The sequence below is a fragment of the Thalassophryne amazonica genome, chromosome 13 (genome assembly GCF_902500255.1).
Source record: "Thalassophryne amazonica chromosome 13, fThaAma1.1, whole genome shotgun sequence".
Taxonomy (NCBI): Eukaryota; Metazoa; Chordata; class Actinopteri; order Batrachoidiformes; family Batrachoididae; genus Thalassophryne; species Thalassophryne amazonica.
Window position 1 is genome coordinate 97,502,818 of NC_047115.1, and position 24,734 is coordinate 97,527,551.

At 41.0% G+C, this 24,734-nt stretch overlaps 2 protein-coding genes across 3 annotated transcripts in view; one reads left to right on the forward strand and one right to left on the reverse strand.

Moving 5' to 3' along the window:
* Positions 1–24,734, forward strand: part of nvl (nuclear VCP like) — a 102,982-nt gene that overhangs the window by 15,657 nt on the left and 62,591 nt on the right. The window contains exons 1-2 of one of the 2 annotated variants that reach the window (XM_034184628.1): positions 10,136–10,287; positions 19,546–19,606. In XM_034184628.1, coding sequence (XP_034040519.1) covers positions 19,550–19,606 — 57 coding nt within the window. In that variant the 5' untranslated portion in view covers positions 10,136–10,287; positions 19,546–19,549. Of the gene's footprint in view, positions 1–10,135; positions 10,288–19,545; positions 19,607–24,734 lie in introns of those variants that run through there. The other variant, XM_034184629.1, reaches the window with a different exon arrangement.
* LOC117523009 (proline-rich protein 2-like) lies at positions 13,524–14,075 on the reverse strand. The gene has a single exon (XM_034184425.1). The coding sequence runs from the start codon at positions 14,073–14,075 to the stop codon at positions 13,524–13,526; it is 552 nt and encodes a 183-aa protein (XP_034040316.1).

Here is a 24,734-nt window from a genome sequence, read left to right on the forward strand (position 1 = left end):
TGATCAACACCCCTCAATTGGAAATCATTAACTTCAGTGGTTGCAATTTGGTCCCAACTTATCAAACAAAAGCGACAGAACTTGTCAACAGTAAAACTTTCATAAAAGCCTGACCGTGTGCACCAAGGTTATCGGCACTTACACAATATACAGTGCCCTTAACAAACTGACCCACAACTTCAACAAAAATTCCCTCTTGTTCTAGACACCTTATATCTTTAATCAATGGCTCAAAAAAGTTTTCATAACCATACTGTTTGACATCCACACTTTTACCTAAGAGAGCTAGCTGAATTGAACTGAGATTGGATCGGAATCTGGCTGGTAAATTTAGAACTACCCAATATACTGCAGTAATCTTATGAAGTTTTCTAGACGTGCCCAGTGGGTTACAAACTTCAAAATCATCAATATATAATGCCAAACTGATAGAGGTTTTGCTGTCCTAGTAGTTTATTGTCCTTGTAATACTTGCCGTCTTGAAAAGACTTAAGGTGTCCAGATAAAGCTTCTTGATTAAATACAATTTGGTTCAAAAAATCTGCCTGGCTGAGTAAAGTCTCAAGTATCTTAGTGACAGATACATAAACAAAAGAGTTTTTATGAGCTGTGTTGTACAGATATTCTGTGGGTTCTACAACAGAAAAGTGCCCTTTGAAATATATATTTCTTCGGTGATCTGTAGATAGGGAACCCTTCTCTATTGTTGTTAAAAGGAGTGGATTAGTTTGAACTATAGCATTAGAAATTTCTTGCAAAACACAATCATTTACTTCAGTTTCATGTTTTGAAAGGATCTCTTTGACACTGCTGAGAGTATGAATGTTAGAGAAAGAGAGCAGGTTATGCAAATCCTCTACAGTCTTTTGTGTTGCAGCTCGAGAAACATGCAACACTGTTTGCATACACAGAAAGAGAGAAGCCAATTTGTGTTCAAGTGTCTCACTATCCACATCTTCTACAATCTCTTCAACCTCATCTGGTCTCACAATATTATAAGCTGGTGTTCCTACTTCACTATCAGATTGCTCACTTTCAATTATCTTATCTTCAGGAACAGCTCTTGCAATTGTTCGAAAATCCTCAAGTGTACAACTTTTATGGTTTCGACTTCTGTGAGAACTGAAGGTTGGGCGAATGTTTGTTTTAAAGGTACACCTTAGAAAGGGACATTGTACAGTTTCTTGGTTCTTTAAATGATGTCCAAGATGGTTCCAAAGTCTTTTCACTGCAAATCTCCTTAAAATCACACAATTCGCACTGAAATGTTGAATTTTTGTGGATTTTCACTACTGAGTGTGATCTTGAAAGATGTGATCGTAACGCTCCAGATGTTTTAAATACACATACACAGTCTGTGTGAATACAAGGCCAATGTGCACCTTGTCCGTGATGAAGGCAAAAATGTTTCAGAAGAGTCTCTTGACTGGAGCTTGTGAATTTGCAAAATCTGCACTGCATGTAATCCACCTCTGACAGAAGAGACACATAGGACACAATCAGTTTTGGTAAAAGCACTTTTGCAACAGTTCCTGTAATTTATAAACATAAAATAACAATACAGCTCTATTTCTCCAATGTGTGACATTCCATGACTGAACAGGCAATATCCAGGATGAATTTGTCATACAGGGAGATGAGGATTTATCAAATGGCCAGGCCAATCTAATTTTCGGACAGAAACGGATTCGTTTTGCTCTGTTTCTGTGTGGGATGAATCTGTTATGCTGTGATCTTCATCTCACACAGAGAAATGTAGAGAACTGCTGAGTGAGATGTTTTTTTGGAAATGCACCTGTTTCCCTGATTCAGGAAAGGAATAAAAAGCATCAGAAACCACTAATTATGAGCGCATGTGTGCAGAGAGATTTACAATCATTAGTACTTTGCTGTGCTGCTAACTGGGACGTTAAACACATGCGACATGTCCTTTAAATAAAATTAACGACTCGTCGGCTACTAAATTAGTTGTCGACGGTTTCAATAATTGGCGTAGTCGTGACTAGTTGAGCCAGCCCTAGTCATCACTACAATATTGTTGCAATATTGATAAAGGTATTTGGTCAATAACATTGTGATATATTCTGAATGTTCTTATAAGAAAACCTGATGGAAGTTTAAGTTTGAAAAGACTTTAAAATATTACATATTAGACTATTAGGTTAAACTTATTGGGACTGATATCTACTGATATGAAAAAAATCATAAGAATTTAATCAATATTGCTTGCAGCCCTGCTTGTCTGAAATACTATTCTGACAGCCAATATGGTTTAAAATATCCACATATAACACACAGAAGGATGCAGGAGCCAAATACATCAACAAGCCAAAATCCACTAGACAACACATAAAAAGTATGTAGGGAATCATATTAACTTATTTATGACCATACTATATCATGATAACATACATGACATGTAACATATATGCAAACGTGAATTCAAACATTTGTCTTTGTTACTATGATAAAAATACAATAATTGTGAAAAAATAAATACTATCAGTAATGTAACATTAACAACACACAATTATTCCTCAAATATTCTGTCTCCTTTACCCTTATTTAAAAAGCTCTGAAAATGTAGCAATCTTATAATACAGAGCATGAAGCATAACTTTAATTTGTATGTGACAATTAACTTTCACACCGGGTCTGCTTCGAGCAGCTTGTGTGGTTTCATGACGACGCAGGAATGTGTGCGTCAGGTGCGCGCAGCGGGAGAGGGGAGGGGAGGGGAGGGGGGGGAGAGGAGAAGCTGCAGACAATCTGACCTGCGCCACTGTACATTCTGATTTCTCTCCTCGTTTGTATTTGTTCTTGTGCCGAGCTGCAGGTCTGCGCTCATCTTTCTTCCTTTGACCGAGAAATGTGCGCGCGTGCGTGCGAACGAACGTCCGTGTATAAATGTGGACATGTCCTGTCTGTGGCAATCAGTCTGCAGGACGTATGTCCTTTTTTCCTTTAACACAATTATGAAAGAGTTGGAGCGGAGAGTGAGAACTGCAGCAGCCAGACATTTTTTCTTTCTTTTAATTGTTCACATGTGCGCGAGCCAACAAATCGTCTGTGACTGGACTGGAGATGTCAGGACTTTTTGCTTGATATCAGTCTGTGAGCAGGACGTTTATGGACTTTTTTTAAACACAGTTGTGAGAGAATTTAAAAGCACTGAGCTCAACGCAGAAAAAAATTACACGTTTAATTTTTGGTGTCTGATTCGCTTCGTCCTTTGCGTCCGTCACTGTTCTGGCATTGAAGTACTTCATCTCAGCACTGGGTTGCTTCCATGTGGCGTCGTCATGACGGCGCCCAACGCAACTCGAAGCGGGCCGGTGTGAAACGGACTTTAGCACAGAAGTAGGTCAAAGGCTGGAAATGTTGTTAGGCGCTTGTAGAAAACGCTAACAACACATTTAAGTAGCTTACCTGCTGGTGCAAAATGGTCACGCTCCCACTTCTGTCAAGAATCTTCTGGCATGTCCTTCAGGGCTTGTTCAATGTGCGCATGCGCACATCAGTCATCTGCGGGGTTTCCCACGGCTTCCCGCCTTCACTCAAAAAATCTACTCAAAAGTTGATAATCTTTGTTCTGCTGTTTAGAAAATCCTAGTTATGACAACAATGAGGGAAATTTCCTGGGCAGACAAGTTTTTGTAGGTTGCAAATGGAAAGCTTTATTTCTGACTCAGTTTAATTTGAAAACTGAAATGAAATCAAGAAATACTAGTTACCGTTTTTACAGTGTACACTACAGGTACAACACTAAAGGTTTGACACTACAGGTACTACACCACAGGTGGTACACTACAGGTACAACACTACAGGTGTGAAACACAGGTGGTACACTACAGGTACAACACTACAGGTATGAAACACAGGTGGTACACTACAGGTACAACACTAAAGGTTTGACACTACAGGTACTACACCACAGGTGGTACACTACAGGTACAACACTACAGGTGTGAAACACAGGTGGTACACTACAGGTACTACACTTAAAGGTATGACACTACAGGTACTACACTTAAAGGTATGACACTACAGGTACTACACCACAGGTATGAAACACAGGTGGTACACTACAGGTACTACACTTAAAGGTATGACACTACAGGTACTACACCACAGGTACTACACTAAAGGTATGACACTCCAGGTGGTACACTACAGGTACTACACTAAAGGTACTACACTACAGGTGGTACACTACAGGTACTACACCACAGGTGGTACACTACACGTGGTACACTACAGGTACAACACTACAGGTATGAAACACAGGTGGTACACTACAGGTACAACACTTAAAGGTATGACACTACAGGTACTACACCACAGGTATGAAACACAGGTGGTACACTACAGGTACAACACTTAAAGGTATGACACTCCAGGTGGTACACTACAGGTACTACACTAAAGGTACTACACTACAGGTGGTACACTACAGGTACTACACCACAGGTGGTACACTACACGTGGTACACTACAGGTACAACACTACAGGTATGAAACACAGGTGGTACACTACAGGTACAACACTTAAAGGTATGACACTACAGGTACTACACCACAGGTATGAAACACAGGTGGTACACTACAGGTACAACACTTAAAGGTATGACACTACAGGTACTACACCACAGGTACTACACTAAAGGTATGACACTCCAGGTGGTACACTACAGGTACTACACTAAAGGTACTACACTACAGGTGGTACACTACAGGTACTACACCACAGGTGGTACACTACACGTGGTACACTACAGGTACAACACTAAAGGTATGACACACAGGTGGTACACTACAGGTACTACACTTAAAGCTATGACACTACAGGTACTACGCCACAGGTGGTACACTACAGGTACGACACCACAGGTGGTACACTACAGGTGATACACTACAGGTACTACACTTAAAGGTATGACACTACAGGTACTACACTACAGGTACTACACCACAGGTGGTACACTACAGGTGGTACATTACAGGTACTACACCACAGGTGGTACACTACAAGTGGTACACTACAGGTGCTACACCACAGGTGGTACACTACAGGTACTACACTAAAGGTATGGCACTACAGGTGGTATACTACAGGTACTACACCACAGGTGGTACACTACAGGTGGTACACTACAGGTACTACAACACAGGTTGTACACTACAGATGCTACACCACACGTGGTACACTACAGGTACTACACTAAAGGTATGACACTACAGATGGTACACTACAGGTACTACACCACAGGTGGTACACTACTGATACAACACTAAAGGTATGACACACATGTTGTACACTACAGGTACTACACATAAAGGTATGACACTACAGGTACTACACCATAGGTGGTACACTAAAGGTATGACACTCCAGGTGGTACACTACAGGTACTACACCACAGGTGGTACACTACTGGCACAACACTAAAGGTATGACACTACAGGTGGTACACTACAGGTACTACACCACAGGTGGTACACTACAGGTACTACACTAAAGGTATGGCACTACAGGTGGTATACTACAGGTACTACACCACAGGTGGTACACTACAGGTACTACACTAAAGGTATGACACTACAGGTGGTACACTACAGGTACTACACCACAGGTGGTATACTACAGGTACTACACTAAAGGTATGACACTACAGGTGGTACACTACAGGTACTACACCACAGGTGGTACACTACAGGTACTACACTAAAGGTATGGCACTACAGGTGGTATACTACAGGTACTACACCACAGGTGGTACACTACAGGTACTACACCACAGGTGGTACACTACAGGTGGTACACTACAGGTACTACAACACAGGTTGTACACTACAGATGCTACACCACACGTGGTACACTACAGGTACTACACTAAAGGTATGACACTACAGATGGTACACTACAGGTACTACACCACAGGTGGTACACTACTGATACAACACTAAAGGTATGACACACATGTTGTACACTACAGGTACTACACATAAAGGTATGACACTCCAGGTGGTACACTACAGGTACTACACCACAGGTGGTACACTACACAGTACTACACCACAGGTGGTACACTACTGGCACAACACTAAAGGTATGACACTACAGGTGGTACACTACAGGTACTACACCACAGGTGGTACACTACAGGTACTACACTAAAGGTATGGCACTACAGGTGGTATACTACAGGTACTACACCACAGGTGGTACACTACAGGTACTACACTAAAGGTATGACACTACAGGTGGTACACTACAGGTACTACACCACAGGTGGTATACTACAGGTACTACACTAAAGGTATGACACTACAGGTGGTACACTACAGGTACTACACCACAGGTGGTACACTACAGGTACTACACTAAAGGTATGGCACTACAGGTGGTATACTACAGGTACTACACCACAGGTGGTACACTACAGGTACTACACCACAGGTGGTACACTACAGGTACTACAACACAGGTTGTACACTACAGATGCTACACCACACGTGGTACACTACAGGTACTACACTAAAGGTATGACACTACAGATGGTACACTACAGGTACTACACCACAGGTGGTACACTACTGATACAACACTAAAGGTATGACACACATGTTGTACACTACAGGTACTACACATAAAGGTATGACACTCCAGGTGGTACACTACAGGTACTACACCACAGGTGGTACACTACAGGTACTACACCACAGGTGGTACACTACTGGCACAACACTAAAGGTATGACACTACAGGTGGTACACTACAGGTACTGCACCACAGGTGGTACACTACAGGTACTACACTAAAGGTATGGCACTACAGGTGGTATACTACAGGTACTACACCACAGGTGGTACACTACAGGTACTACACTAAAGGTATGACACTACAGGTGGTACACTACAGGTACTACACCACAGGTGGTATACTACAGGTACTACACTAAAGGTATGACACTACAGGTGGTACACTACAGGTACTACACCACAGGTGGTACACTACAGGTACTACACTAAAGGTATGGCACTACAGGTGGTATACTACAGGTACTACACCACAGGTGGTACACTACAGGTACTACACTAAAGGTATGGCACTACAGGTGGTACGCTACAGGTACTACACCACAGGTGCTACACTACAGGTACTACACTAAAGTACTGTCAGTAGCCAATGCAATCAGTACAGTTAGTACAGTTTGTAGTACTGTGTGTACTGTCCCACCTGGTTCTTTCTGTGTGGAGTTTGCATGTTATCTTCATTTTCCCATTTGATGGAGCAGTACTGTAACCATCAGTATCTTGTATGATGCCTTTTTTCCATCACAGCTGAAGGTACGATAGGTCTCTGGTGTAAGTCTGAACCTGGGATGGGTTTGGTTGTGATGTGGTTCCTGCTATGGCTGAAATATGAGTCCTTCAGGATTGTAACAGTTACAGACATTAGGTGGTAACTCAGAGTCCTCTGTAACATTTGTCTGGGCGTCTCAGAGGTGATGTGAAAGGACAGAAAAGAACATCTCAGTACGAGCAAGAAATTAATACGAGTGAAGCCTCGAGCAAACAAGTGAGCTCGCTCATGGTACATGGAGTCCTAAAAAGGAAGTGCCAAATTTTGAGTTCACAGTGAAACAGAAGATGTTAAATGTTCAACACTTCCTGGATTGACAATTCGGCATATTGAGATATCCCATAATCCCTTGCGCGTCAGAGAGTTGCTGTAAATGGTAAAATGGACTGCATTTGTATAGCGCTTTTCCATCTGCATCAGACGTTCAAAGCGCTTTACAATTATGCCTCACATTCACCCCGATGTCAGGGTGCTGCCATACAAGGCGCTCACTACACACCGGGAGCAACTAGGGGATTAAAGACCTTGCCCATGGGCCTTTAGTGATTTTCCAGTCAGGCAGGAATTTGAATCCATGATCTTCTGGACTTCTGGACACCTTAACCACTAGACCATCGCCTCAGTGAACCCCCATCCTAACCATGTCTGCATAATCACGGGTACACCGAAATCAAAAGTCTATAACTGCTTTATTATATGGTAAACAAGAAAATTGGGAGTTTGTCAAACACTGAAACTGAAAAATCAATTTCAAGTTTCATCTCTTTATTATTACTGTCATACTGCACCAACTGACATCGATCGACTGGAGATGCCTGTTAAGTCCATGACGAAGAGTCATCAGGCTTGTTTTCTTATAAAGTTTGCCATTCGCCTGTCTAGCCTCTGTAAAATCGACCGAGTACTCCGTCAAGCATCCGTCTGTCATAAGTTGGGCACATGTCCCTTTTCAGTGACGTACTTGTGAAACAGGTTGGCTGCTGACTGTATATTTCTGTGGGTGTTCTTCACATCTTTTTCGTGTAAAATTCGTTTTAAATCAGCGTCGCTAACAGACGCAAACCTGTCTTCTGCCATCTTGTAAACAAACTGACAGCCAAAGTGGGCGTTGTATCCCGTTATCCGATTGGTTGTTGCCATTAGAAGGCGTCGCTCGATTAGCTAGCGCTACTCTGCACGCAAGGTGTACTCGTTTCGTGCGCGGTCTACTCAGCATGTGGTACAGCTCAGAAAGTGGCGAATGGGCCAATCAGAAGTTGGCAAAATCCCATACCATATAATAATTGTTGATGCTTTGTTGGTGGAATTCTTCCCCATTCTTGCTTGATGTACGACTTCAGTTGTTCAACAGTCCGGGGTCTCCGTTGTCGTATTTTGAGCTTCATAATGCGCCACACATTTTCAATGGGCGACAGGTCTGGACTGCAGGCAGGCCAGTCTAGTACCCGCACTCTTTTACTGCGATGCCAAGTTTACCAGTGTGTTACATCACCTTTCCAACACTCAATAAGTGTTTGGAAACTGAGGGACACTAATTGTGATTGCCATGATTGGGTATAAAAGGATCATCCCCAAAGGCTCAGCCATTCACAAGTAAAGATGGGGTGAGGATCACCACTTTGTGAACTGTATGAAAAAAATAGTCCAACAGTTTAAGAACAATGTTTCTCAACATTCAATTGCAAGAAATTTAGGGATTCCATCATCTACAGTCCATAATATAATCAGAAGATTCAGAGAATCTGGAGAACTTTCTACATGTAAGTGGCAAGGCCAAAAACCAACATTGAATGCCCGTGACCTTCGATCCCTCAGGCAGCACTGTGTTAAAAACTAACATCATTGTGTAAAGGATCTTACTGTGTGGGCTCAGGAACACTTCAGAAAACCATTGTCAGTTAACACAGTATGTCGCAACACATGCTGCCATCCAAGCAACGTCTTTTTCAGGGACGTCCCTGCTTATTTCAGCAAGACAATGCCAAGCCACATTCTGCACGAGTTACAACAGCGTGGCTTCGAAGTAAAAGAGTGCGGGTACTAGACTGGCCTGCCTGCAGTCCAGACCTGTCGCCCATTGAAAATGTGTGGCGCATTATGAAGCGCAAAATACGACAACGGGGACCCCGGACTGTTGAACAACTGAAGTCATACATCAAGCAAGAATGGGAAAGAATTCCACCTACAAAGCTTCAACAATTAGTGTCCTCAGTTCCCAAACGCTTATTGAGTGTTGTTAGAAGGAAAGGTGATGTAACACCTTTGTGGTAAACATACCACCGTCCCAGCTTTTTAGAAACTTGTTGCAGACATCCATTTCAAAATGAGCAAATATTTGCACAAAAACAATAAAGTTTGTCAGTTTGAAACACTAAATATCTTGTCTTTGTGGTGTATTCAATTGAATATAGGTTGAAGAGGATTTGAAAATCATTGTATTCTGTTTGTATTTACATTTTACACAATGTCCCAACTTCATTGGAATCGGGGTTGGAGTACATGAAGAATCCTCGTTGTCCACAGACGGTCTCAGTGGACACCTGAGCACTCGCTGCCTCAGTGTCATCTGGGACAACATAGACCAGCTTCATGGTGGACTGTCCAGTTTGAACCCCGCCTTGCGCTCTATGAATGCTGGGATAGGCTCCAGCCCCCCGCGACCCTAAGCCGTTGAAGATGTGAGAGATGTCAGTCTTTTCATCCAGTCTCCCGCCCGGTTGGTGGCGGTAATGCACCTTTCTGTTGATTTGCCTACCGCCATAAAGCCTCATAGAAGAAGAAGTGGCAACACGATGTGTGTTGTGGATTAGTAGCGTTAATTTAAGTTTAAATGTTTTTGTGTGTTTAATTTGTATTATTATTATCTTTATTTAAACCGCGTTCATTGTGGATTCGTAGTATTTTAAGAAGCCTGTTCTAAGGTGAGTGACGTCAGTAAACCGGAGAGCTATTTTAAAGTTAGCTTTAGACTTTAGCTCTTTCGAAGTGTTTTTGAGCGGTGACGGTCAAACGAGGCTTTGTTTAAACCTTTGAATCTTAAATAGGCTAACTTTTAAAATGTCTGATCAAAGAGTAATAAAGGTAAAGAGACGAAACTCGCGTGGGTTTTTGACAACAGCCGCTTGATGGCGCTGTGGCCACGTTGTTTCACGTTCCAGAAGGTTTGTTTTTTTCTGCTTGAGTTGTCAATATGTTAAATTACTTAGGTTGATTTGTATCCGTTTATAGAGAATGTCAGTGTAGAATTCAAATTCTGTTGAGGTAATTTTACATTTCATTTGTCAGTTATGGACATAGACTTATTTTGTTAATTAAAAGCCATATTCCACAAATGTAAATGTAGCATTAAGAAAGTTACTTTTAAATTATTTCTGAGACTGTCTAAAATCGAAAAGCTATAAAAAAGCATGAATGCCTGTAAATATTTTCGTCCATTATCATCAAGATTTTTTGATTGTATTCATTTTACCATAATTCTGAATGATATTGTATTTTATTTTATTTTTGATTTGTATATAAATAGTTCATGCTTGTTTGTGGACCCCATAAATTTATATAAATTAGCTCTTAATACCCCTTTACTCCACTCAAGGGTCACGTGTGTGTGTGTGTGTGTGTGTGTGTGTGTGTGTGTGTGTGTGTGTGTGTGTGTGTGTGTGTGTGTGTGTGTTTCTTTCGTTCTACTAGGAACGGAAGAACTTGAGTATGAACCCACAATTTGAAAGTGTTTAATGAATGATATCCTGTAGAAATTTTTTGGAAATTTCTGTTTTGATTCTTGTTCAAGTTAAATATTCATGAGTAAGTCGGCACTGGTAAATAAGTAGTTAAAAATATTTTGGGAGGGGCCGTACAGTCGGCGACACCGGAGGCACAGTGCCATGGTCAGAAATGCCATGCCGCTGCTGTCAACTCAGCATCTGCTATCTTCAGTGACTGGAGCGCCGGCATCCTGCACATCAGGATGCACTGTGGACCTGCCACACTGACACCAGACATGGATCTTTGATCAAAGTAGCCGTCTGTACGTAGCTGTGATAATTATCCCGTAGGGTGAGGGTTCACCCCATAGCCATTCATATGTGGTGTGGCTGCTAAAGCCATGTTATGATCCATATCACAGTGTCAGATGTAAGGTCCTTCACAGGGTTGCCAACTTTGGAACATTGGCTGGAGTGAGACCACGCGTGCATAAATCAAATCAAATCAATTTTATTTATATAGCGCCAAATCACAACAAACAGTTGCCCCAAGGCGCTTTATATTGCAAGGCAAAGCCATACAATAATTACAGAAAAACCCCAACGGTCAAAACGACCCCCTGTGAGCAAGCACTTGGCGACAGTGGGAAGGAAAAACTCCCTTTTAACAGGAAGAAACCTCCAGCAGAACCAGGCTCAGGGAGGGGCAGTCTTCTGCTGGGAGTGGTTGGGGCTGAGGGAGAGAATCAGGAAAAAGACATGCTGTGGAGGGGAGCAGAGATCAATCACTAATGATTAAATGCAGAGTGGTGCATACAGAGCAAAAAAGAGAAAGAAACACACAGTGCATCATGGGAACCCCCCAGCAGTCTAAGTCTATAGCAGCATAACTAAGGGATGGTTCAGGGTCACCTGATCCAGCCCTAACTATACGCTTTAGCAAAAAGGAAAGTTTTAAGCCTAATCTTAAAAGTAGAGAGGGTGTCTGTCTCCCTAATCCGAATTGGGAGCTGGTTCCACAAGAGAGGAGCCTGAAAGCTGAAGGCTCTGCCTCCCATTCTACTCTTAAAAACCCTAGGAACTACAAGTAAGCCTGCAGTCTGAGAGCCAAGCGCTCTATTGGAGTGATATGGTACTATGAGGTCCCTAAGATAAGATGGGACCTGATTATTCAAAACCTGATAAGTAAGAAGAAGAATTTTAAATTATATTCTAGAATTAACAGGAAGCCAATGAAGAGAAGCCAATATGGGTCCCTGTCAGTACTCTAGCTGCAGCATTTTGAATTACAATAGTCCAGCCTAGAGGAAATAAATGCATGAATTAGTTTTTCAGCATCACTCTGAGACAAGACCTTTCTGATTTTAGAGATATTGCGTAAATGCAAAAAAGCAGTCCTACATATTTGTTTAATATGCGCTTTGAATGACATATCCTGATCAAAAATTACTCCAAGATTTCTCACAGTTTTACTAGAGGTCAGGGTAATGCCATCCAGAGTAAGGATCTGGTTAGACACCATGTTTCTAAGATTTGTGGGGCCAAGTACAATAACTTCAGTTTTATCTGAGTTTAAAAGCAGGAAATTAGAGGTCATCCATGTCTTTATGTCTGTAAGACAGTCCTACAGTTTAGCTAATTGGTGTGTGTCCTCTGGCTTCATGGATAGATAAAGCTGAGTATCATCTGCGTAACAATGAAAATTTAAGCAATGCTGTCTAATAATACTGCCTAAGGGAAGCATGTATAAAGTGAATAAAATTGGTCCTAGCACAGAACCTTGTGGAACTCCATAATTAACCTTAGTCTGTGAAGAAGATTCCCTATTTACATGAACAAATTGTAATCTATTAGATAAATATGATTCAAGCCACTGCAGCGCAGTGCCTTTAATACCTATAGCATGCTCTAATCTCTGTAATAAAATTTTATGGTCAACAGTATCAAAAGCAGCACTAAGGTCTAACAGAACAAGTACAGAGATGAGTCCACTGTCTGAGGCCATAAGAAGATCATTTGTAACCTTCACTAATGCTGTTTCTGTACTATGATGAATTCTAAACCCTGACTGAAACTCTTCAAATAGACCATTCCTCTGCAGATGATCAGTTAGCTGTTTTACAACTACCCTTTCAAGAATTTTTGAGAGAAAAGGAAGGTTGGAGATTGGCCTATAGTTAGCTAAGATAGCTGGGTCAAGTGATGGCTTTTTAAGTAATGGTTTAATTACTGCCACCTTAAAAGCCTGTGGTACATAGCCAACTAATAAAGCTAGATTGATCATATTTAAGACTGAAGCATAGTGCGTGCCGAAAATTTTTGGTAACCATAACCATAATAAAAAATAACAATAACAACAAAAAACAGTCCTTGTTTACTAATAAAAATAATCCTGCCATTCTTGGGTCTCATTTCATGCCTTCCTTGGTTTGGGACTGCCTGGCCTGGTGGCTTGTCTATCTCCGGCTGCCTGGCCCCCCTGTTGGTTTGTTCTTCCCCTGGGCTTCCAGTGCTCCTCCGGGACTGCCCGCCTCCCCCCATCTCGTGGTTTCCTGGATCCTCCGTTGGGTCTGGGGCTCATGGAGCCCCAGATCCAACGGAGGCTCTGGGGGTGGATGGCTGCTGGGGGATTGGGGGCCGTGGTCTCTGTGGGGTGTTGCTCCGCTCTTGCTTGGGTGGTCTCCTGATCTTGGGCTATGGTGTTTGGGGTGGGGTCCAGGGTCGGGGTGGATTGGGGGCTGGGGGGAGTTTGGGGGGGTCCTGCTGGCTGCAAAGCGGGAGTCTTGGGTATTGGGTGAGCCTCGTGTGCTTCCTGGCCCCGGGGATTGGGTCCCGCCTCTGGTATGGGGGCCGGACCCCGCCCTCCTTTGGCTCGGTGGTCCCTGACCGTGCTTTGGGTTCAATTGCAATGGCTCCTTTGCTCCCCGTCCCCGTTGCCGCTCACTCCTGCCTTTGGGGGCCTTGGTTTGGGCGGTGTGGTTCTGGGCCCCCCCCTTTAGTGGACTCATACTGACGCCCTGTGTGCTTCCCTTGCGTATGTGGTTGCTTTCTGTGGTGGGGGGTGCGTTCCCCTGGTGGTTTGTCGGGCTACCCCGGTGGCTCTGGTGGCTGCCTTTCCTGGCCCCTGTGCCCTTCTGCTGCCCTTTTTCTCCTGGGGCCCTGCGTCCTGGACCCATTTCCGTCTGTTGCGTGCAGTCACCCTTATGGCTTCTGACGTGCCGGAGTGGTCCACATCACATGGTGAGGTTCTGTATTTTTGTATTGGCCCAACACACCAGCCACAGTAGCGACTGGATATTTAGCTGTGTCTGGGTCTCTGGGTGTGGATGGTTGTGTTTTTGTGGCCGTCACCACAATTCGGTTTTGGCTGCTCTCAGGGGGATCAAGACTCTGGTGTCCTAGATTAGGGTATGGATGCTCACTAATTAATTAGACAACAAACTGTTGCTGTCACTGCTTGTTCATGTGTGGTTGTTTGTCCTGGTAAGTTGTATGGTTGGGGTCCTGTCTCCTTGGTGTCTCGCTTCTCATCACTCCACATTTATTGCCTTCACCACTTGTCTTTCGTTCTTGTCTGTCTTCATGTTGTCGTTGGTCAGCCCTTCCTGATAGAAGTTGTTGGTTGGCTTTGAGTAGGATGTTGTAGGCTGATTGGGAAGGGAGGATCGGGGTCACACACACACACCACGTTCACTCACACACTACATACTATCTGGCTTGCAAGAATAAATTGCATATATGTGTATTAATGTACATAAATGGTTCTGCCAGTGTGGCATTTACCATTACTATACTGTATATGCAGACAGGAGGGGAAAAAAAAGATTGGCCAGCAGATGTTGCCATATTTAATTGTATCAAATGCTTCAAACACTGAATCATTTCAACACAGTTGCTTCATATTGATTCAGTCGTTCAAAATGCTTCGGTTTCTACGTCATTAATAATTATCAATAAAATACATCAGCGACACGTTTTCAGCGCATATGCACAGATACAACCCCTGGCAAAAATTATGGGATCACCGGCCTCGGAGGATGTTCATTCAGTTGTTTAATTTTGTAGAAAAAAAGCAGATCACAGACATGACACAAAACTAAAGTCATTTCAAATGGCAACTTTCTGGCTTTAAGAAACACTATAAGAAATCAAGAAAAAAAGATTGTGGCAGTCAGTAACGGTTACTTTTTTAGACCAAGCAGAGGAAAAAAATATGGAATCACTCAATTCTGAGGAAAAAATTATGGAATCACCCTGTAAATTTTCATCCCCAAAACTAACACCTGCATCATATCAGATCTGCTCGTTAGTCTGCATCTAAAAAGGAGTGAACACACCTTGGAGAGCTGTTGCACCAAGTGGACTGACATGAATCATGGCTCCAACACGAGAGATGTCAATTGAAACAAAGGAGAGGATTATCAAACTCTTAAAAGAGAGTAAATCATCACGCAATGTTGCAAAAGATGTTGGTTGTTCAGTCAGCTGTGTCTAAACTCTGGACCAAATACAAACAACATGGGAAGGTTGTTAAAGGCAAACATACTGGTAGACCAAGGAAGACATCAAAGCGTCAAGACAGAAAACTTAAAGCAATATGTCTCAAAAATCGAAAAATGTACAACAAAACAAATGAGGAACGAATGGGAGGAAACTGGAGTCGACGTCTGTGACCGAACTGTAAGAAACCACCTAAAGGAAATAGGATTTACATACAGAAAAGCTAAACGAAAGGCATCATTAACACCTAAACAGAAAAAAACAAGGTTACAATGGGCTAAGGTAAAGCAATTGTGGACTGTGGATGACTGGATGAAAGTCATATTCAGTGATGAATCTCGAATCTGCATTGGGCAAGGTGATGATGCTGGAACTTTTGTTTGGTGCCTTTCCAATGAGATTTATAAAGATGACTGCCTGAAGAGAACATGTAAATTTCCACAGTCATTGATGATATGGGGCTGCATGTCAGGTAAAGGCACTGGGGAGATGGCTGTCATTACATCATCAATAAATGCACAAGTTTATGTTGATATTTTGGACAATTGAAAGGATGTTTGGGGATGATATCATTTTTCAAGATGATAATGCATCTTGCCATAGAGCAAAAACTGCAAAAACATTCCTTGCAAAAAGACACATAGGGTCAGTGTCAATGAGCAGATCTGATTTGATGCAGGTGTTAATTTGGGGGATGAAAATTTACAGGGTGATTCCATAATTTTTTCCTCAGAATTGAGTGATTCCATATTTTTTCCTCTGCTTGGTCTAAAAAAGTAACCGTTACTGACTGCCACAATCTTTTTTTCTTGATTTCTTATAGTGTTTCTTAAAGCCAGAAAGTTGCCATTTGAAATGACTTTAGTTTTGTGTCATGTCTGTGATCTGCTTTTTTTCTACAAAATTAAACAACTGAATGAACATCCTCTGAGGCCGGTGATTCCGTAATTTTTGCCAGGGGTTGTAGACTTACAATCATGAATACTTGCTAACCAGATGTTAAATAAAGTGCAACATGCCCTCTAAATGACCAAGTTCGCATCTCGTTGAAGTCTGTAGCCTACTGTGTCAACACACTGATTAGGCTCCGTCTGTAGTGACAACCCAATTTTATTATTCGATTATTATTCATTGGCTTACCGTTGTCATCCAACAAGTGGCTGACTCAGAAACAAGCTTCGAAGCTTTGCTCGAACTCTCTGAACTCACCACAGCAGCTGAGGTATCAGCTGCAAGGTTTTCAGTGAATCCATGATCAGAGAATACTGCAGTCAGAACATTGCCAGCAGATGTTAACAGCTGTTTCGGGTGTGCACTTTACACTCCTCACTTTAAAAGAAACAATGTGCTCTGGTCTGGTCTGGTCTAATCTAGTCATCAACAGAAAATTAACGGGGGAAGTTTTTATTTTGGCGTGACATTTCTTGCTTGTGGGTGAGAGCACGAGATTGATGCTGAAAACGTGACTGTCATGCCAGGTGCGTGAGAGTTGGCAACCCTGCTTTCATACTTCTGAGCCGGTGGCCCAGGGTTTGAATTCCTTCAGTACATGGAAATTGCTCCTGTGCTAACAGGCTGGAAACTCTCAGGTGTTCATGTGTCATCTGTGCCATTTTCATTTTACAGAAGAGCGGTAAACACCCAACAAAGTCCCATGTGGAATGTTAAAAAAAAGTTATATAAGCGAAGCGACGTGCAGCGGCATAAAGCTCACTCATGGTACACTGTGGCCCAAACAGGAAGTGCCAAATTCTTAATCCACAATGAAACAGGAAATGTCAAATGTCAAACAAAGAATTACACAGGGGTCAAAATTTAAAAATGCTCCAATCAAATTGAAAACTACATCATGTTACTTGTCTGATTATAAAGATTCCAAAAAGGTTTAGTTTGGACAATCTATGGATGAATGTTATGGGGTTTTGGGGTAAAAACAGCAAGAATGGTGACAAAGGTCAATTTCAGTTTGTACAGTGGACAAGAGGTAAAGAGTTGCTCTAATTTTGGTAAAAAGTGATGCAAATTATTGGTGGAATTAATAGGATTAATAAATGGAATAGTTTTGACTGTGTTGAATGTTTGGTCTCCAAAGTAAAGGTCAACAAAGGTCAATGTCCATTGGATTCTCTGACATGTGACATATGTTGCCCTGTAACATGAACTAAGCATGACGCATGATGCAAACTGTTACTTTTTAAAACTGGGTTAACTCATTTTTTTAACAAAATTGGAGCAACTTTAACTTTTGACCCCTGTACAAACAAACTGACCTTTGATTCTTGCTGCTTTTACCTCATAACTCCATAACATTCAGTCACAGATTGTCCAAACTATATCTTTTTGGAATCTTTATGATCAGACAAATATTGTTTTGCAGTTTTCTATATGATTGGAGCATCTTTTAATTTTGACCCCTGTGTAATTCTTCAGGTGACCTCTACCTGGCGGCCTATTGAAAATTCAAGTGACCAATCGGTTTTTTAAAGAGTTCATGTCTGTGGATTATTTGTGCAGAATTTGATGTTTGTATCTCCATTTTCAGGATTCCACTCTAAATATTCTCTTATCTGCTGCACTATATATGAGATGTAAGATGTTGCTCCTCAGTGTTTCTCAGTTGTCCTCAAAAGTATTGTAACACTTGGTATTTCACACATTTTAATTTGTTTATTCCATTTCAAATACATTTGTTTTTCTAAAATTATCTTCCTTAACTCAAACTGAAAGCAAATCTCTACAACTTGATATAAATGAATTAAAAATCTAAAATCCAGCTTCCTGATTAAGTGGTGTAGAGGAGGATTTTCTTCAAAAGAAGACCTGAAAGTTCAGCTACAATTTGACAGAAAGTACATTTGAGATGAAAACCTAGATTTGATGTTTAGGTGAAAGAAACTTTTGTATTTCTTCATAATTGATGTAAATAAAGTCCAAGACATATTCAATGACTTGGAAATGTTCATGTTTCCATCCCCTGACTTGTCTGAAGAAAACTGGCAATAAAACTGATTATTATTTACAGGTTTTATCAAGTTTTACAGATTTGCTTTCAGTTTGAGTTTGAGGAAGATAATCGGAGGACACAGTATCCTAATCTTATAATGAGTGCAAAATGAGTGTGGGATTATTACTGTTTTGTTTAAGAAGGTTTAATTTTCACTCTTGCTGCACTTTGTGTCAAATCATAGTCATATTGTATATCATATTGATATGACAATATTGAGATACGATAATTTGGCCATATTGTACAGCCCTACTGTCAACTAGCTGAAAACTTTGACTATTAATTTACAGCTACATTAAAAAAAAATGCTTAAAGTGAAGTGGCAGGGGGTTAAGAGGGCTGTAATTAGGGGGGTCAGCTGAAAAGCAAAAAAGAAAAATGCTTAAAAGGTGGGGAGTATGGGGGGGCCGATCCCCTTCAGAAGCTGAAAGGCAAAATAAGGAAAATGCTTAAAAAAGCGGGGTGGGGTGGGGGGGCTGCAGAAACTGAAAGGTTTTAGTCATGCTCATGCTCCCAAGAACCATTTTACTGAAAAAAGTCTGAAGGACCTAAAGGACATGATGAGATTGTGAGGAGCTTCCAGGCATGTGAGAGGAAAAGAAAAATACTTAAAAAGGTGGGGGGGTCTGGGGAGGGGCAGGGGTGGATTAGCCATGCTAATGCTCCCCTGAAGCATTTACTCATAAAAAAAAGTGTGAAGGACCTAAATGACATGGTGAGATGCTGAAGAGCTTCGCTTGTTCATGTCCGTGACATATACAGATTATTATTACAGCACCGTAGGGATTTCTGGCTGTACAGCCCAGTATTACTTTGTGAAACAGGGACCTCAGAGGAGTTCAGCAGCCGATATAAAGAGCTGGTTTGATGGTAATCGATCAGCAGCTGTTTTACATACACAGATGTGAGTGGGGGGGGGGGCATTTTGTACGCTCCCTGGTGGTATAACTTCCTGAATGTGTCTCCTGTTGCAGACACATGAAGAACAGAGGTGTTGGCTGGCTGGACACCCGGCTGAAGCACCGAGTGCAGCAGGTAGGATGAGGTTTTAATAATAGGCAATGCCCTGATGACTAGTAGCTTGGTTAAAAAGAAATTGATGAGAATTCCATGGCTCTAAGTGTGCTGAAAATCCTTTAAATCACTTTTAATCATGTAAAAGAATTTGTTTGTGTTGCAATTTGGAAACGAAGAGTGCCGTGTGCATTTAGACGCCAGCTTCAAGACTTTTTAACATGAGTGAAGTATCGCGCAGTGGCACGAAGCTCATCATGGTACAGGGTGTCCTAAACAGGAAGTGCCAAAATTCAAACCCACAGTGAAACAGGAAATGTTCAAATGTCACTTCCTGGATTGACAGACGGGATCCCATGGAATCTCACGGGAACTCAGTGACAAGCTCACACTCAAACAGGAAGTGCCGAATTGTCAGTCACAGTGAAACAGGAAATGTCCGATGTTGAACACTTTCTGGCACGGATGGAGCTAGAGTGGAGGCTGGGGTTTCACTGGACTCCCCTGAAATCTGATTGGACACAGATGATTGACATGTCACAGCACCACACGTCTGGTTGAAAGAGCTGCATTTTGAAATCAGTGAGTCACATTGACTGCTAGGTTCCTCCTGTTCAGTAAAATTCAGTAAGGTATATCATCTATTATACATTCCAGATCTAAGGTGGAACTCTACTAAAAGAGTAGAGCCACTTGGGTGTCTGGTCTTGAGGACCAGGGATAGTAGGTTGCAAAGCTTTTTTATCCCATGGGAACTCTCCCTACCCACCTAAGCGACTCAAGAAAATGGACAGCATGTATATAAGTGACATTTACATGACAATTTATAGGACAATATTGAGATATGAAAATTTGGCCATATTGTACAGCCCTACTGTCAACTAGCTGAAAACTTTGAATATTATTTTACATCTACATTAAAAAAAAATGCTTAAAGTGGCAGGGGGTTAAGAGGGCTGTAATTGGGGGGTCAGCTGAAAAGCAAAAAAGACAAAATGCTTAAAAAGGTGGGGAGTATGGGGGGCAGAGCTCCCCCAGAAGCTGAACAGTTTTAGTCATGCTCCCAAGAAACATTTTACTGAAAAAAGTCTGAAGGACCTAAATGACATGGTTAGATGGTGAGGATCTTTTCCAGGCATGTGAGAGGCAAATAAAGAAAAATACTTAAAAACGTGGGGGGTCCGACCCCCCAGAAGCTGAAAGGTTTTTGCCATGCTGATGCTCCCCTGAAGCATTTTACTCAAAATAGTCTGAAGGACCTAAAGGACATGGTTAGATGGTGAGGATCTTTTCCAGGCATGTGAGAGGCAAATAAAGAAAAATACTTAAAAAGGTGGGGGGTCTGACCCCACAGAAGCTGAAAGGTTTTTGCCATGCTGATGCTCCCCTGAAGCATTTACTCAAAATAGTCTGAAGGACCTAAATGACATGGTGTGATGCTGACGAGCTTTGCTCATTCATGTCCGCAACATACAGTAGTCACAAAGAATGTACCTGCAGTAGGTATAAAATCTCAGTGTCACTCGTGTCAGGTGGGGTTGGTGAAACAGGACGTCTGGTAGTCCGTTAAAATGCTCCAATGAAAACCAACAGCACTATGTTTGGTTTTTGGATGACACTGGGACTAGTTTTGTGTTGTCCAGGTTCAGTGTATGTATGGGCTTGTTTATGATGGATTACAGTCCCTGTCTGCTCTTTTTCTTCGGTGGCGTTCTCTGTGAATGATATTTCCAGAGTAAAAGTTGGAACTGTCAAAAAAATGTTTCTTAAAGAGAAACAAACAAACACAAGTCACATCTATAGACTGTGTCCAGAGTCTGTGTGACGCCACTCTTTGGTTTTCTATAGAGACCAGGAATAGCTGAAGTGACCCCCTGTTCTGGGTGTCGGTATGTTGGGAGCTCCGCCCACACTGATTCACGATGAACTCATTAATGCATAAAGCCTGGGTTCAGGTGTTTATTAAATCATGTTTTTATATAACGGTTTCCATTGGTGTGGACAGTTAACGTTATAACGGCCATATTTTATCTTGATGGTGAATCATGAGGTTTAGAGGCAGAAGAGGAGCAGGGTTTAACCATCTGTGGTCCCTGAACCCACCAACAAGGTCAAATCCAAAAAAAGGTCAAAAATTATAATAAAAATTCGACTAACCTAAACATTTTAAATTAATTTTTTATGTTTTTGTCCTATGGTGTTTATTATGAACTGTTATGTGGCCTAAGCAGCACTTAAATATGTACTTTCACTTTAATTATTTCTATTGTGAAAATTAGTGCATCTCAATAACGGCAGTAAAGTTTGTGTGGTACATCAAACTGGTTTAGGTGCTGAAACCGTTACACATAAAATCACAAATTAAACTTGAATAGGATCAAGAAAGATGATACAGCTGTGTTCAGAAGTTTACATCCACTCTTCACTGTAATTTTGATCTTTTAATGACATCTCTGAACTCTTCTGTTGTCAGGATGGAATGATTGTACAGCAACATTATTAATGACTGTATAAAAAAAAAAAAAAAAAAAAAGAACTGGGTGCACAAGTTTGAATTTATACATAATTATAATATAATTTATATACATACACCGCCACTGATGTTTGGTTAAATGTCCCTGCACCTCAACTAAGTGGTTTTGGTCGACATCAACAAGCTTCTGGCATAATTCTGGCTAATATTGACCACCCTCCTCAGCAGAATTGGTGGAGTTTAGAGCCCGACCAATATGGATTTTTTTTTAGGCCAATGCCGATAACAATATTTATAGTGCTGCGGCTATGACCCAAAAAGAGCCTTAAAAATGGATTTAGCTTGCACAACTTTAGAACAAAACAAATTAGGTATCATTTTGTTTGTTGGGATGTCTGCTATAAGGAAATTGAGGTTGTACTCATCAAATCTACTTTCTACAATTTTTATTAACCCCTTACGTGCGGCAACCATGAAAACTCTGAAAATTTATGTCATTTGTTTGTGTTTGCTACTTTGCACCGACAGGTGGAAATAAATCATATCTAATGTTTCCTCTGCTTTAGTTTCAGACATGTACACCCCTTCCTGCTGATTTGAAACATTTTCATAGGTTTCTACTCAATATTAACCCTTTATTTCGCAGGACAAAGTACACATCAAGAGCTAGTTTCAGCTCTTCTTGAAATGGCCTTCAGTGGATAATGATTATAGAGTAACCAATTAAATACAGATGGCTGTACTGTCTGTCTTTTGTTTCTTATTCAATGAGGCAAAGCCATGATGACCTTGAAGTCTCAATTTAATGTAACATTTGACAGAATTTGACCTAAAAGTGGAATTTGTAGTGGTCATATCAGGTGAATTTCAAGTGCTACAAACAGGAAAATTCATGAAATACACGTAGATGACAGTTTGTAGGTCTTACATCTTAAAATTAGCAAGTGTGGTTTCATAATATTCAGTGCTTGCCATGCAGTACATGTGATATGCATACACTATGTGTATATAATGTTGATTCATAATCTAGAGAGAATGGTCTCCTGCCAGGCCCTGTGGTATCATGAGTTACTGCAACCCATACAAATATTGCTGAAATCTCATTTTTTTTAAATCCTACAGGTAGATGAAATCATATCATAGACAATTTTGATGAAACTGTTGCACCTCAGCAGAGACATCTGGTGTTCACTTCAGTAACTAAAATAAATGCTTCTCATTATGGGGCTTGTTCATTAAAGTGAACATGTTTGAAAAATTATGCGACCTCTGCACTGTTTTTACACCGAGGCAAGTCGGGGTACTGTTACCACTGGCGGCGCCTGTCCATTCATCCGTCCATTGAATCTGCACCACTAGTATTGCTTTTCAACCATTTTCTTGTCATAGGGGGGCACTTTGTGAAAATCAGAAAAATAACTCTGAGGCGAACGCTTCAAGCTAGGTTACTGTTGTTTTTACTGTGGCCACCTCTGATAAGGATTCATCATATATTAGATGTTTTTGTTTTATTATGTAACATCCATGGTTAAGTTAATGGTCGTCATTACTCAATGCCTATGAATAGTAGCTTGCTGATATCAACCGAGTGTGTGTACCTAATGTGGAACCTTTGCACTGCAGCAATAATTATGCTTTTTCACCATTCAACCAACTATGTACAAAAATGAGTCGGCTCCAGTCGAAGTTAGGGATGTTACACATTTGTACTGCACAGACAAAAGTTGCAATGGTCAGAAGTGCCAATGCTTGCAGGCTGGTCTTGAATGCATTGAGATCTGCTCCTGTAGCTCAGAATGCCAAAATCCAAATAATAGAAAGAATTTGCATGAGGTGGATGATGGGGATGAAGTAACAGATACTGACTAACTTGATGTAAATCAGTGATAAAGACTCTTCATCTACAGTGATATATTTGAGCACTATAGGATTTTTGTCCTATTTGATGAGGAAGGAAGGTGACAAGTAACCCAAAACACAGTCAGATTTAATCAAGATACTTAGTATTGATATTTAGTCCTTTACAGAGAAATCCGCATTTATAGGTAACATGTCTCAAATCTAGCCCCTTCTAACTACCATATCAGTGTAGCACTAAAACTTACATTTGGTGCCAGGTTCGAAAAGGTAAATGGCTATTTGCATTTTTCTGGATGGGGTCTTGAATTTTAAAAATGTCATATTTGCTTACATTGATGATATTTAGTAAAGCATTTTGTTGACCATATATAAGCAACTACAGCAGTGAAAGGGTTAATAATCACGTCAGTACCAATGTGCATTCCACAACATCAAAATCTTTTTGATAATTAAAGAAAGTAAATTGAACAATATATCCAATTGTTCTTCAATTTTCTGATTTTAGTTTGCAGGGCCATTGCTCCGGATTTTCACTATGTATGCAGCTACAATAAATAAGGGGTTAATGCACCATTTTAAATAATAATCACATTTATCAAAACATTTCATTTCTTTCAGGTAGATATCCCAAGGAATAAAATATCATAACAGTCTATCAGTAAGTTGTTAATATTTGTTATGAGTCCCTTTATAACCAAAAAGGGATAAAAAAAAAAAAGGTACAGATGATGCCAGAGTACATCATAAAATCATAAATATGAGTAAAAAAAACTGCAAATGGTTATAAATAAATCCATATATTGATAAAAGGATGTT